Here is a 16,398-nt window from a genome sequence, read left to right as displayed (position 1 = left end):
CTCTATTACATTGGAATCTCTGGCATTTTGATATATAGTTCAGAAGAAAAATATAATTTACACTGTAAAACCCAAATGTCAACTTTATCAAATGAGTGTAGTTAACTCAAAATTTACTGAAAGTTAATTCTACTCATTTGAAAAAAGTTTTAAACTCAGTGTTAAAGGTAATGAGTGAATTGAATACCTCATTACTTTAACTTAAATGGAGTAAGTTCACAATACTCATATACATTTATTTTTTTAGCTCAAATGGTTTGTTGCAATCTGTTTCCTCAAACGGTTTGAGTTGCCTTAACTTATTGGGTTTTACAGTACTCAGCTGGTTTGAGTTATCTTTATTTACCATGTTTTACTGTGCCAAATTGCTTATTTACTCAAATGTATTAAGTTCACAGTACTCATTAAGATTAGTTTTTGAACTTAAATGGTTTGTTGTAATAGGTTTCCTCAAATGGTTTGAATTACTGTAACTTATTGGTTTTTACAGTGTATTTGAAATTATCTGAAAACATACGACACTGTAAAAAACCTGACTGCTACTTTTGACACATTTTATACATCCCTGCTGAATAAAAGTAACAGATTTAAAATATTTAATCTCTCAAAATGTATTATAAAACTATTGCATACAATCTGTCATTATTTAAAAGCTCCAGATATTCCAATGTGTTTGCAGAGGCTGAGATGAAAGTCGTGTTGCAAAACCGCCCCTAAATGTGACCTGCAGCGACAGCTATGATTTGTGTTGACGTATTTGATGTGTGCCTCGGAAACTGGAAACTCGTCGCGCGGCGCGATTAAAATCCAGTCAGATACTAAAGACAGACGACCGCTGTGCTCCTCTTCAGGGCTTATCGCTTTCTTATTGCCTCTAAGCCACGGGGAAGAGGAAGTTCTGAATGAAAAATAAGCCCAAACTGAATTTCTTACGGCATATGTAAACAGCGCGCCAAAGAGTATATCCATCTTACAGCATTAGAAAAGCGCACAGCATTAGCTTATTTCATTGGCACACTTGCATTTACGCAGAGGTCCAAATGTATCCATACGACTGAGGTTTTCCTCATTATCAACCACAGCAGACTTCCCGCCAAAACCGAAGGAACCAGATAATTAGTCATGCCGTGCAAAGGCCTGGGAAGCAATCTGACAGAGGAATATATTGATTTAGGAGGGAGGGTGAAGCAAACAGCCTAAGTTAGGGGTTACTATCAATCTTCTCCTCCAAGTCTATCAGTATATGATGAAGCACGTACCCGCCGCTCGCTCACATACACTCGTTCCAACAGCTCGCCGGACAGCTTGTCAGAAAGAGACAAATGTAAGTGGGAACTAATGTTTCGGGGGTACTCTAGGGGGAGTTTACAGCGTCCAAACATTAGAGGCCCTACTTTTTTTGCCTATGTTTAAAGCTATCCCTTGAGCTGTAGACTTTCTGGATGCAGTCGGCTGGCTAAATCACAGGATGATGAGAGGAATGGGTAATCCCTTCGAGTGCATTGGTAACACAGAGACTGGTCTCAGGTGTGGTTTGTCTTATGGGAAGCTGCTGCTGCTGATGATTTGTTTAGCGTAAAAACCGCTGATCTATTTGCTAGGGATTTAAACAGCTATGCTGTGATTGGGTTGTGTGTGTGTGTTTGCGTGCATTTTGCTTGTCCTTGTCACCTTCATACTACCATAAACAAAAATAGCAAAAGGTAGCTATGCATGTATTTACAGCAAGACACTTCTTTTCAAAATGTGTCCCCAGTTCATTGACGGCATCAAAAATGGCAAACATTTTCATTTGTATTACAAGTTTGTGTGTGTGTGTGTGTGTGTGTGTGTGTGTGTGTGTGTGTGTGTGTGTGTGTGCATGCTTGTTTTTATATCCCAGTGGGGACTTAAACATGAATGCACACAGACTCACGGGCACATGTTCCGGTGGGGACTTAAACTTCAACGTACACAGACTCACGGGGACATGCAACAGCGTGGCAACCAAAATTTAGATTTTGAAGATGTAAAAATACAGATTGTTTCCCATAAGGTTAGATTTAGGGGAAAAGGGGACAGATTATACATTTGTATAGTAAAACTCATTATGCCTATATGACATTCATACAGTATATCTCATATCGAATCTCATAGCAATTCCTAACTTTTTTATTTAGTTGCTAATTTGTATGAATTTGTACAATCTCATTTGTACAATTTAGTACGATTTGTTCATCCACCAATGACGGTTGGGTTTAGGGTCGGGGTTGGGTGCCACACCTCCTTTTTAAAATCATATTTTTATGACTGAATTTGCTGAAATCATGGCAGTTTTTCACTTTTTGATTTAGTGCCTAAATCGTAAGATTTCATGGCTGAATCGTAGGAATTTGAATTTGAATTCCATAAAATTTATTATGATTTGTCCATCCCCCAATGATGATTGGGTTTAGGGACAGGGTTGGGTGCCACATCTTTTTAAAATCATACATTTTTGCATGACTGAACTCACAGCAATTCGTAACTTTTGCTTGAGTGGCTAAATCTTATGAATTTGTGGCTAAATCACATAAATTTGTGGCTAATTATTATGAACTCGTACAATCTCATTTCATAAAATTTATTACGATTTGCTCATCCCCCAATGACAGTTGGGTTTAGGGCCATGATTGGGTACCACGGCTCCTTTTTAAAATTATACATTTTCGTACGACTGAACTCGACGAACTAACTGTTTCTAGATCAGGCTGGTCTATAAGATCGCCCCCAGGATATAGGAACAAGTTCTTGTGTGTGTGTGTGTGTGTGTGTGTGTGTATTTGCGTGTAGATATTTTTGTGTTGATATATATTAAGATATTAACTTAGGTTTTCTCAATAATTATTTTTTTGTTTTTATATCCTCAGATTCCACATTTATTTTAGAGTCAAAGGTTTCTATAAAGTGGTTTGCAGCCATCTCTTCTAGTCACTCCATAAATGTTTCCTGTGGTTCAAATTCTCAAAAAGTAATACCAAGGTTTTGGGTTTATTCCCAGTGAAAGCAAAAACTGAAAAAATGAACGAATAAGTAATTAAATTATGTACCTAAAATGCACTGTAGGTCATTTTAGATAAAAGAACATGTCTACTGCATGAATATTAATGCAAATACCACAAGCAACCATAAATAAATAAATTTGTAAAATAACATGTTGCATTTAATAAATCAGGCAAATTATGTATGAACATATACCTCTTTAAAATCCCTCAGATTATAGTTATGAATAAAACTGTGAAGTTAATAAGTGTATGTAAGTGTTGCTCGAGTGGCTCAGTGCAGAGAAGAAAATAATTTAGAGAAAACAGGCACAACCAAACAATTTTTTTTTTTTATTGTTTTTGGTAGTATTCTGAATGTTTTCTTTACAATGGACAGAAATAAAACACTTTAAAAAAACCCAAAACATCAAAATAAACTGGTGTTTACAAGAAAAGCACTGTATTTTTGACTAAAGTGTCTCGCCTTCCAGCTTTTGTAGCTTTGCGTCTCTGTGCTGAAGGAGAGATAAACTGTTGAAGGCTGAGGCTTTTTATGTATCGGTAGTTCAGCGGTTCAATAATCTGTGGAGACCTGCGACAGCGGAACTGGGCGGCTAATTGACGGGCTGTTTGGACAGAGCTGCAGGAGCACGGTCACTTTCACGCTCCCTCAGTCCTGTGTTTCTGTCAGGAAGACGGAGGAAGGAGAAGAGAGGGGGAACGCGCGGAGAAGAGCCAGACGTTGAGCCCGCAGGGGGACCTGATGTCACTCACACAGCTCTCGGAGAGAAAGACATCCTACCTCAGGAGCCGCGAGTGCCAGCACCACGCTAACACAATGTGAAACACCTGTTACTGCCAAAAACCCTCACATGTCTCGTACCTCAAGCAGACACGACAACGCTCAGTCTCCACAACTTTTGGCTGCTTCTGCAGATACTGTACTGTTACTAGTACAGCACTTTTTTTGCTTAAAGCATGAACAGTATTTATTTTTTGATATCCTAGTAAAGTAGACATTTTGAGAGCATGATATGATGGGAGCTGGAGTTGAAACCACGTTTCTTACATCAGCAGCAAAGCTTAATGTATTTTTGGAAAAAAAAGTCTACAATTTTAGTGAAAGCTGTATAAAACAATGGTCTCTAAGAAAACAACCTATGTAGAAATCTGATACACTGCGATACATACAAGTTGTCCAGATGTCCTGTTGTCCAGTGACCTGCCTAGTTAACCCAATTAAGCATTTAAACTGCACTTTAGGCTGAATATTAGCATGTTGCAAAAATAGCTAATACAATATTACATTCTGTCATCGTGACAAAGACAAAATAAATTAGTTATTAGAAATTAGTCAATAAAACTATTGTTTAAAATTATTTTTAAATGTATTATCTCTGTTAAAGAGCATTTGGGGAATATTTTTAAAAGAATAAATATTTCACAGGAGGGCTAATAAATGTGACTTCAGCTGTATGTTATATTTACAACATAAATTTCAAAATCCAGCAAAAAATGGCCATTTACGTGTATTTCTTCAGCCACTGGAACAAATATAAATTTATAAATTTTTCTTCTGCTTAGGTCCTTATTTATAAGGGGTCCACCAACTATTCTAGCATATGTTTTACGCAATGGATATTGCATATTGCAAAACAACTAGCCAAATATTATGTACTGTCATCATGGCAAAGACAAAATAAATTAGTTATTAGAAATTAGTTAAAAAACTATTATGTTTGAAAATACTTTGAAAATGTATATTCTCTATGTAATCTCTTATGAGGGCTAATAAACATGACACAGCATGTATTTAAAAAACTATCAAAAACAGCCATTTACATAATTTCTTCAACCTTTGGAACAAATATATAGTAGATATATTGGTAACATGTTTCATGATATATGAACATATTTCCAATTCCAATGGTCCATGTTTGTAATATTTTGAAGTACATGTTGCATATATGACAAATATTTAATATTTTGGTGGAAGGAAATGCTTATTTCTTGCCAGCATCATTTGCAGATTAATTTATTTACTTGTTTATTTTTATTTATCTGCTTTCAAATGTGTTTTCATGAACATGCCTGTTAATCTCAGTGACATTTGCACGGTTGGCATTGACTGCACACTATTTGAAATCTGCTAAACCCTTCATTAGCGAGAATCTTGATATGGAAGACAACAAATATTTCACACTTTTAGGAGCTCTCCAAAAATGGCTAATGTAATATAACATTTTCCCTTCAGTACACACTATAAATTAACTATGCAGTCTATATTTACAGTTACAGAGGAATTCAATTTCAAATAAAATTCATTTTCAAAGTATCCTAAAACAAATATTTGAATTCCAAAATTGCAATATTGTATCATATTTTAGTATATTATATATTATTATTCATTTCCACAGTATTAAAGCAAAATATCTATGTTTATTATTATGCTTTGTTATCATAATGCAAATGTTTCCACAAGCAAACAAATACATAGCACCATTTATTTGTAATTACTAACTAATAACTCTTTGATATGGACAAATGCTTTACAATTTAGATAAAAAGTGGAAAAGGCTAACTATTGGTCAATCTTTAAATCTCAAGGGCATTATCTGGTAATTTTATTATTTTTGACTATATATTTTTTTTTCTTAATATATAAGAAATATATTATGCTGTTTAACTAAAGTAGGTAAATCATTGTGGTGCCTATCATTTAGTTTTTTTTTTTTTTTTTTGGAAGCACACCTTTGCAGTATAAATTATAAGTATTTAAATAGAATGAAAACCGACACAAAAAAAAAATGCTATTTGTTATACTGTATAGAGCTAACTAATGTAAATGCAGCATCTAAAGACATTAGAGACTCTTAAAAAAAAACTAAATTAAATAAATGAAGATGCTTTTTGCTTCCAGATGGTGGAGGGTAGTTGTGGCATCTAACCAGCACATGTTAACCAGTTAAAATCTTGACTTCTTGGTCTGAAGCATATGTGCTAACAGCACCAACCACAGGAAAAAAAAAGACAACTTTTGCTAAAAATGTACTCCATAATAAAGCAGAAATGCTATAAAACACACTAGACAAGAAACCTGTCATCCCCAAAATATATATATATATATATATATATATATATATATATATATATATATATATATATATATATATATATATATATATATATATATATATATATATATATATATATATACATTTATTTATTTATTTATTTTTTATATATATATATATATATATATATATATATATATATTTTTTCAAATCTAAATATAAATATTTTTTTAAAAATATGCATGCATGTGTCAGTCTACATCAGGGATTTACATTATAGGTGTCCTGCAGATTTTAAGTTCAACTTGCCTCAACACACCTGCAATGATGTTTATAGAAAGCCTAGTAAGAGCTACTGTAGATTAGCTAGCCCAGGTGTGCCTGATTGGGGTTGTAAACGTTGTAGGACATTGAGTTTGGACACCCCTGTTTATATATATATATATATATATATATATATATATATATATATATATATATATATATATATATATATATATATATATATATATATATATATATATACAGTTAGGTCCAAAAATATTTGGACATTGACACAATTGTAACATTTTTGGCTCTATACACCAAGACAATGAATTTGAAGATGCGCTTTAACTGCAGACTATCAGGTTTAATTTAAGGGTATTTACATCCAAATCAGGTGAAGGTGTAAGACTTAAAACAGTTTGCATATGTGCTTCCCACTTGTTAAGGGTCCAAATGTAATTGGACAATAGGGTTCTAAGCTGTTCCATGGCATGATGTTCGAACTTACACGCTACACACATTTTATTTTGGAAGCGGTTATCGCGATTAAATCTTTGCTCAGAACTAATATACTAAAGTGTATATATATATATATATATATATATATATATAGTGTATGTGTGCATTATTGCATACAAACATATATACACACATACATACATAGAGCACATGTATGCTATAATGTAATTACAAACTTTTTTTATGTGATTAGTCGCGATTAATCATTAAACAACACTAGTTTCGAAGAAGTGGACAGTAAATGATGACAGAGTTTAAAGTTTTATGTGAGCTATGCCTTTTAATATAATGAAGTGTGTGCCTCAGTTCAAAACGGACATAGGAAATGCTAACAGTGGCCTTCTAAATAATGTCTGGTCTGTCCTCAGCCTGGACTTTAGATCAATCTGGGTCAGTGTCACTCGGTTATCTGTAGGAATATATGCACAAGGGATCTGTCCTTGTTTAAAACCAAATCGGAAAATGCATCCGCAAACAGAGCAAGCAGGAAAGCAAACACACACACTGGTGGAGCAGGTTAAAAGAAGCAAAGACCTCCACGGACGTGCTGGACTCACTAAAACACTCACAATCCCCTTCAGCACCGCGAGCTGACAGTTAGGTGGAAAGGCAAACTAAAGCACAGCTATTTATATTCAATTGTCTAAACATCTTATTATGATATCTATTGTGAGCAATTACCGTGAGTCAATAACAGCTGAGTGTTTTAATTATACCCCATGTCGAGGGGAACAGAAAACAAATAATGCTGCAAACGCGCACACACACACAATGTTTTTCTATCATGATGAGCAGTTTACAAAGACTTGTTTTTATGCTGAACTAATGATGTTTTCTAAACCTTGAACTGTAAAAGTAATTCACTGAAATATTTGGACTATATATTATTTTTTTTGTTTTAATGTTTTATTCAATTATTAGCAGCATTCAGTAATTAAGCTGATGTCAAATGCCCTTGCTGGGACATTTGGTATATTCCAATATGATTCTAGATGTTTTTACAACAAGGCCTAAAAATTTTGATCAAATTGAATTGAAGTTATTCCTTAAAACTCTCTGTTTCCAAATGTATTGTTATATTCAAACTGAATTAAACACTTTTATGGAAGCACAAATTAAGTTAATTTCATCTAAAAAGGTTCAGCCTATCTGCTGTAGTGTCATGCTCTGTTTACATAAACAGAATCCATACCCTATGTAAAATGCTTTACTCGAAAGCTTAAAGGGGTGGTCCACAGTGTATGTTTAAGGCTTAGTTGTGGTTATTAGATACAAAGAAACATATGCTCTTGCTTTACTTGTAGAAAATCATGTAATTTTTTTCACATATCTTAATTTGATTATATACAGCTAGTCAGCTAACATGAAAACAACCTTTAAAAGATCCGCCCTCAAGAGGCTCTGATTAGTCAGCTAACATAATAAATTGATTTGTGGATTGGCTCCACATCACCCCATCACGCCCCTACAAGTGCATGCTTTTGCACTCTGTAAACAGTCCAGTCAGAGCAGCTGAAGGTTGTGGATGTTTACTGCGGTTTCACTAATAAATATGAATTATAGTAAAACTTAACTGCGTCAAACAGCATTTTCCGTGGTTTACCTCCTTGTTTACGTCCTAGCAACAAACAACATAGCATTAACCCTAGAAACTGTGCATGTAGTTGATCAATTTTAACAAATGAAAATACTTACAAGTTGTGGCTCATAATCCACAGCTTCGTCGGTTGGAGGAGTTTTTAGCCGAATCCAGCACTGAACAGGGAGAGTTTCTGGAAGCTGTCCTTTGTCAAATGCTAGCTATATCCTCTCCTTAGAATTATAAGGTTCTATCTAAAGTTTTCGTCAAAATTTAGTTATTGACATTGTTATTAAATGACTACTTATTTTTATTATGGGATGTTTTTTATAGGTTGTTTTAATACTTTAAAAAAACAACTACAACAACTGTTACATACTGTTTGCTATGGAATGGAAAAAAATTGAAGCTCAATATCTCACAATCATTCAGAACGCAAATAGAACCTTATAATTCTAAGGTGATGATTTATATTTTATAAATGTCTGGAACATTATTAAATTAAACTGTAAGCACTTCTGTCTTTGTGTTGAGTCCTTTCGCTGTAGGCTTTGCTAACTCTGTAAAAGCCATTGTCTCCCTTTGCATTGAACTTTAAGTATCTTACATTCAGAGATGTTGTTTATGTTCACACAGCTACATTACACATTAACTAAAGTTTAAAATATGATATCTAGGTGGACCCCCCCCCCCCTTTAAATGCATTTCACGCTTCCTAATTTATCTTTTTTCAATATTTTACACTTATGAATTGGAAACCCGCTGACTTTTCTTATATTAGCATGCCCCTGTTCAGTAATTTTTTTTTTCATATTTTGTACATATTTTCATACAAAAAAATGCTTAAATCATAACACAATTTATTTTCTATATTTTTTTTCTTAAAAAAATAAATAAATCCTTTATGTATAATTACTCTTATCAGCAGCTGATAAAGAATATTTCTATAACTACAGTAAGTATAGTATGAATTGCCATTAATTAAATGCCATCATGTCCCTCGACAAGTCATAACATAATATCTTTGCAAATCATTAGCTAATCATTAAAGTAGACAGCATGAAGAGTAAAAGCACAGCTTTGACCCATTGCACTAATTAAAACCTTCATTTACACAATACTTAGTATTATACGCATATGCTAAATAAATACATAATGCATAGCAATTAATGTATTAATTAATGGACTTTTATGAGTCATTTATGGGGTAATTATATTATTAGTTCTTCATGAGTCATTCGCCCAGATTATCTATGCATTAGTTAAACATGAATTACTGCATATTACTAAACCCAAACTGTAAAGTGTGACCAAAACACCTTGTATTGTACAGGGGTTGCTAAAGCAGTAGGGTTGGGATTTATGGTGGAATTTATTACAGTTTGTCACTGAGTAGGTTTGCTTGCAGATATAACTACAGTATATAGCTTTGTGAGGAACACACGGCTCTTTGACACTTTCATTTGAGCTGAATATCACAGTGGAGATTGCTAAGCTTCAACATATACATGTTTATGTATTCTGATCATCAGCAATTTTTGCAGTCGATAGAAAGAGAGAGAGAAAGAGAAAGAGAGAGAGAGAGAGAGAGAGAGAGAGAGAGAGGGGGGGGGGGGTAGAGAGAGAGAGAGAGAGCATAGTTTCCAGGTACGGAAGACTGAATAAAACTGTAGGCCGACTCCAGGTATACAGTATATTGCTGCAGCCCGGAGACCTCAGACGTTCTTATGCATCAAGTAGGTTGGGTTAAGGTAACAATGTTTACAGCTGTGGCCACTTAGCATGTGCACATTAATATAGTATATTTTTTTTGTGCGGCTGAACATTAATAATTATTGTTGTTACATAACTGTAAGTGGTAGGTGTAGACATTAATAAAGGCTAGTTTATACTTCTGCATCGACAGATCATCATGATCCACAGCGCATGACTTGTGCATTTATACTTGTTTGTGTCGCTCTACAATAACACCTCCAAAACGATAGCTGGCAGTGGATTATGTTATTTTCCTCTGTATCGAGTTTTTTCGCAAGTGTTCTGTTTTATCTAAATGCTACCTTGATGTACAAGTACACTGTAAAAAACAAAAAAATGGTATTATAAGTTTTTTTTTTATTATTACTATACTTTTTTTTAGGCAGCTGGAGTGCTGGAAAGAATGTAAAATAACAGCCGTTAAATTACAGGAAATTACCAGACAATTTAATTCAAGAAAATTTCTGTAATTTCTTGTAATTTTGCTCTACATACCTTGGTTGTAACGAGTGGTTATTTGAGTTACTGATGCCTTTTTATCAGCTCAAACCAGTCTGGTCATTCTCCTTTGACCTCTGGAAATCAACAAGGCATTTTCACCCACAGAACTGCCTCTGAATGCATATTTTTTTCTTTTTTCATACCATTCTCTGTAATCCCTAGAGATGGTTGTGCATGAAAATCCCAGTAGATCAGCAGTTTCTGAAATACTCAGACCAGCCGGTCTGGCACCGAAGACCATGTCACATTCAAAGTCACTTAAATCAACTTTCTTTCCCATTCTGATGCTTGATTTGAACTACAGGGAATCATCTTGGCCATGTCTACATGCCTAAATGCATTGAGTTAAAAATTTGCATTAACAAGCAGTTGGACAGGTATACCTAATAAACTGTCCTGCGACTGTATATTACAGTAGATGACTATGTTTAAAAGAAAGCAGTTAAAATTGTGATCAAGATTGTGACTAATTGGGCAGTCCTACTTTCAAATATGATTGGGACCTCTTTTAACCTCTTACAATGTCAGTAGTTCATTTGAATAAATACAAATTTCATGAACACTTCAGACCGATGCTGCTGTTCATTCAATTTTAAATACATGCCATGCATGTCTAGTGCTTTCTAGAAAGAGGATATTCTCGTATCCACAAGTGAGACAAAATGCTACATTAAACTGACTGCAGTTACATAATTCATTTACCTCTATGAGGCGAAATGGAAATGTTATTTTTAATAACATCAGCATAACTCAAAGACCATAAATTAAACATTTGTGCTTAGGAACATGAAATGGATATGGACGTTTTTTTTTCTTTCTTTTTTTTTCTTCCTTTTTGCTTGATTATAAACCAGTTTGATGATCTACAATGCAGAAACTGTAAAGTACCTCATCTCTTTTGGTGTTATAATTATTGCTGGTTTGTTTCTGAACGAGAAGAGCAATAGGACATGGCGCATGGGAATGATAAATGCACAGTTCATATTACAAGTGCAGTTGCTGAAACCAAGTAGTAGGGCTAAATGCCAGGGATGTGATTGATATTGAAAATATACCACTTCCCTGCTGATGCAGTCATTAAATAAACACAGCATCTGGAATGGCTGAGACATGATCACGCCGTGTGCTCTTTTCCTCAGGCTAGTGATCTGCACGCACCCAGAGGCCAGCCAGCTCAGTTAAGGTCATCTCTCACACTTCATGCTAAAAATATCAGTCTGTCTGCTGATAATACAAGGCTTCCGGGATAGTCGCGGCGATCCCTTTTGCTCTTACATCTGCAATCTAGTCACACTGGAAAGGCTAAAGAGATGCTTCTCAAAATCGCTCCTTGTTTTTCTGCCCGGCTTGCACAGCCCGTGGGATGGAGGAAGTGTCTCGTCATGCGTGGAGACAGCAAGATGCCTGTAACTAATCTAACTGACAGCCTCTCAGACACAGATCACAGGGCTGATGGGAGAGAACGGCGGAGCAGGGAACTTTCCAAGCAGATTAATTCATATAGGAGTCTTTCTGGGGCTCGCGAGAGGCCTGTGCCCGACATGGGATAGCCCATCTTTTCATCTAAAACTAATACTTATTAAAAAGAGAAGTCTTTGTTATTATTTCTTTACACTGTTCCAAACTTTCTTGACTTTATATTTGCAGTGAAAAGTGAAGATGCTGAACAGGAACTGATGATTTCAAGCTACAAAAAATGATGCCAAAGCAAATTAAAGGATCATAAAAAGTAGTGCTAATCACTAGTGCATAATGAAAGTAGAGCAGCACAGTGGTACAGTGGGGAGCACAAATACCTCACAGCAAGAAGGTCACTGGTTCGAGCCCTGGCTGGGTCAGTTGGCATTTCTGTGTGGAGCTTGTATTTTCTGTCCGGGTTTTCTGGTTTCCCCCACAAGTCCAAAAAAAACATGTGGTACAGGTGAATTGGGTAAGCTGAAATTGTCCGTAGTGTATGTGTTTGAATGAGTGTGTATGTATGTTTCCCAGTGATGGGTTGCAGCTGGAAGGGCATCCGCTGCGTAAAACATATGCTGGAAAAGTTGGTGCTGTACCGACCCCAGATTTATAAAGGGACTAAGCCGAAAAGAAAACGAATGAATGAATAAATAATGAAAGTGTATTTTTATTGATGAACATTTCAGTATGAATCTCTGCCATAGCTAATTTCTCTATCTAGATGTTGGAAGTTATTCAACTTGACAAATGATTATTGTTGAGTGATATTGTTTGAATTGTTCTTTATTATTGAGAGTAATCAAATAGACCTTTATGAAATCTTGTAATGTAAGTTGAAATTTGGTGGTAACACTTTTCTCCAAGAGCTAGTTCACAGAATTAGAGAATCACTCAGACCAAATTGATATAATCAAAACACATCACTTAAAATAATGATTTGGTCATGAACCACTCATTGTTACATCTCTAATTTGCTCCCAAGAATATGTCGATGAAACCAAGGGCAGATGATTTTCATTCAGTAAAAACTTCAATATTAGTTTGCTCATTCATCTCATGCTATTATGTGGCTCCAGAAGGCTCACATGTATAAATGCATAAGTCACTACTTTTGTGACACTTTCATGATGCTTTTTCAGTCTCTTTGAACCTTGAAAGCTCCTCTCCCAATATAATGTTACTGCACTGAAATAAATTTTTCAGACTTTCTCCAATTGGACAGAATGAAGGCACATTTGGAACAACATGAAGGTGAGTAAATTGTCTTTTAATGTGCGATGCAGATAACTGGTTCCACTTGAATTCTTCAAACAAACAGCAAGCGCAAACAACGAACGACACTTCACATTTACCTGTCACATCTTTTACCACTTTTCTGTTCTCAGCTTTGCTTTTATCTTTTCGCAGAAGCGTGGCATTTTCCCTGCCGTGGCCAACGGGGAGAGAGACTGAAGAGGTGAAAGAAAGTAACAGTGGTAGAGAGAAGCTGAGAAAGTCTCAGCCGTCACATCTAATTTCTTGAACCATGCGAATGGAAGATAGGATCAAAAATACTGTATGTATCTACGTGAGATTGAACCCTTGGGTAGAGGAGAAGACAAAAGCTCTACTACACATCAAAGGGTCAGTCCATGTTATCGTCAGGATAGAACGAGAACTCCCGCCTAGGGAAGGTAAAGCTACATATGTCCAACACCTCCTGTTCAGACTTGACAAATGCTCTTTGCTATTACCAAACCAATACCCATTCATCCAGCAGTAGCGTATAAGTTCAATAAACTTGGCATGATGGACACATATAAAACCTTCCGGAGCTGACTTGGGCAGATTATGGAATTAGTTTTATTTGTTTTAACCAATTTAGCTAATGCAAAATTCATGTATGATTTCAGACTTGAAATATTAATTCCGACAATGACAAGATTGAAATGCAACACTGACAAAAATCCTGAATTAAAAGAGGTGAAAAGTGAGCAAGAGAGATTGTTTTTTACAAAGCAATACTGTTGCCATGCACTCTTTCAACAGCTGACACTACTGGCACTATCAAAAAGCAGAAAAGTAAATATAAAAATGTGCCCTGCTCTACTCCTTTGAGGAGAACAGCTGAACCCCCTGCTGTTTCTGGTACATTACAGGAAATCATGAGTATAGGGAAACAGGACCTCTCCTGTGAACACAATGAGTGTAGCAAACCTGGTTTGCACCCTATTCAAAATGACTTTGTCCAAATGTATTGTCACTACAGGGAAAAGCAGAGAAAAACGAATGTGTATCTATCCACTACACTGATGAAAGAAATTGTTTTCTCTTGTAATGATGAATTGAATTTGTTTGCAACACCTGCAGACTCCTTGGTTTTTAACTGAGAACAGAACATTCAGTCCTAAAGTGCAAATAAACTCCCTATTCCAGCAAACTATAGAGAATCATAGACACTCTATGCTCTTTGCACATCCATCAAGTTCTTGATTCTACTAATAAACAGCCCACATCAAAGCAATTCCCTTCACCTCTAAACTTACTTTCCAAGACAAAAGTTTGCGGAACAGAAACTTTCTTCAAACTTACCACAGTAAAGTCTTCAGCCGAGCAGTTCTGCCCACTGAAGTTGCAGCTCTTCAGCATCTCTTCCAGCTGGTGACCCGTCCGGTTAAAGATGTCCTGCATGTCTGGTGCCGGATACTCCAAATCGGTGGGTTTATGGCCGTCCTTGTTTTTGGGGGGCAAGCCGGTCAGGTTGGCCAGGTGGTAGATGTCGGCATCTGTAAGAGCAGAAAAGCGGAAACGGTTGATGTTGCAGATGGTCACGGCGGGGAACACCATCTCCGGGGTGGCCTCCTCGTTCAGTGCCGTGACGTGAGGATGCTCCAGGTAGGAGATGGCACACTTTGCTGCCTGGTACAGAAAGAGAGCCAGGGACACCAGAAACGCAAGAGCCCAGAGGGTCTGTCTGACACCCAGCCGGCCCGACACGAAAATGTGGTTAATCCCATGGAGCGAGGAGGCACTGGCGAAGCCAGCCAAGTCCTTGGTTGGGGGGCTGCAGCTCTCCTCAATCAGGCTCTCCTTGTCCCCATCCTGGTTGCCTTTCTGCTTCTCATCCTCCTCTGCAAATTTGATTTTGCAAACAAATTCGATCGGCATGTGGGCAGCCAGGTCTGCGTTTGGGATGTTTGGATAACAGCTTGGAGCCCCAGTTTCCACTAACTCCCGTTGCTCTGACGAACAAGACCTCAACTCCAGAAAGAAAAGAAGAGAAAAAAAGGCATGTAGAGTGAGAGCGAGAGCGGCCGCTGCTGTCGTGTGCTGTGAAGAGAACTGCCTCTGTCTCTCAGTTTCAGCTCTCCAGCACTGATGCTCCTGGTGCTGCGCTCGGACTGCTCATCTGAACACTTGTTCGGCACGCTTACGAGTCCTGCTTACCAGCTGTGAGAACCAAAAAAATAAAAAATAATAAAAAAAACATACAGCGAAGCTTCTCTTTGCTTTAAAGCCACAGATGAAAATGCAGCATTTTGACTCAAGCTTCAAGAGGCTGGGGGGCTTCTTAATAATTCATGAGGAAGCAACACTGTGATTATTTCCTCTTCACCGGCACAAGCAGCGGCAACTCAAACACCCCCCACGCGCTCCGTCCTATCGCTTTCTCTCTCTCGATCTCCCGCTCTCTCTCTCTCTCTCTCTCACTCTTACACACACGCGTACTTACAAACATCCCCCCCTCATTCGCTCTCTCTCACTTAATCCACTTGTTTGAAGCGCTTTCTTACCCCTTGACCACAATAAATTGTCGTCAAAAACTGCTTCGCTGAACATCCTGGACTAGATGAGGACATCATGAGGGGGGGTCAGTAGATTTTAAGCTCTCAGCTCCCCCCTTACTCCCAGGAGCCTATTTACACCCACTTTATTCCCAGAAGACATCCTAATTGCGACAATAATGAGGCGTGAGGAGTGATCTTAAACAGCTCACAACTCTGAACGATCAATCTTCAAGTGGAAAAAAAAGCAAAGAAAAAGGGAAATAGAGAAAGAAAGGATATCGATTGTGCAGAAGCATCAGTCAAAGATTAAGGAAAGCAGTACAACGGTCTTTTCTTATCAGGAATTAATGGTAGCATCACCAAGCTCCAGCACGAATTTAAATTAGTGCTTGTCTCCCAATCCAGGATCGAATGACACCGAAGACGCAGAAATAACGTATTGATCTTGACCCTACTTTCACACTGTTTAGCTTCTT

The 16,398-nt window shown here is 36.7% G+C and overlaps 1 protein-coding gene across 1 annotated transcript in view; it reads right to left on the bottom strand.

Moving 5' to 3' along the window:
• The window catches only part of asic4a (acid-sensing (proton-gated) ion channel family member 4a), a 190,694-nt gene extending 175,157 nt beyond the window's left edge, over positions 1-15,537 (bottom strand). The window contains 1 exon segment of the mRNA NM_214787.2: positions 14,727-15,537. Coding sequence (NP_999952.1) covers positions 14,727-15,302 — 576 coding nt within the window. The 5' untranslated portion in view covers positions 15,303-15,537.
• Positions 15,538-16,398: the final 861 nt, after the last annotated feature.

Source organism: Danio rerio, chromosome 9 (genome assembly GCF_049306965.1).
Source record: "Danio rerio strain Tuebingen ecotype United States chromosome 9, GRCz12tu, whole genome shotgun sequence".
In the NCBI taxonomy this organism is placed as follows: Eukaryota; Metazoa; Chordata; class Actinopteri; order Cypriniformes; family Danionidae; genus Danio; species Danio rerio.
Note: the sequence above shows the minus strand (reverse complement) of the source record. Positions and strands in the feature narration are given on the sequence as shown.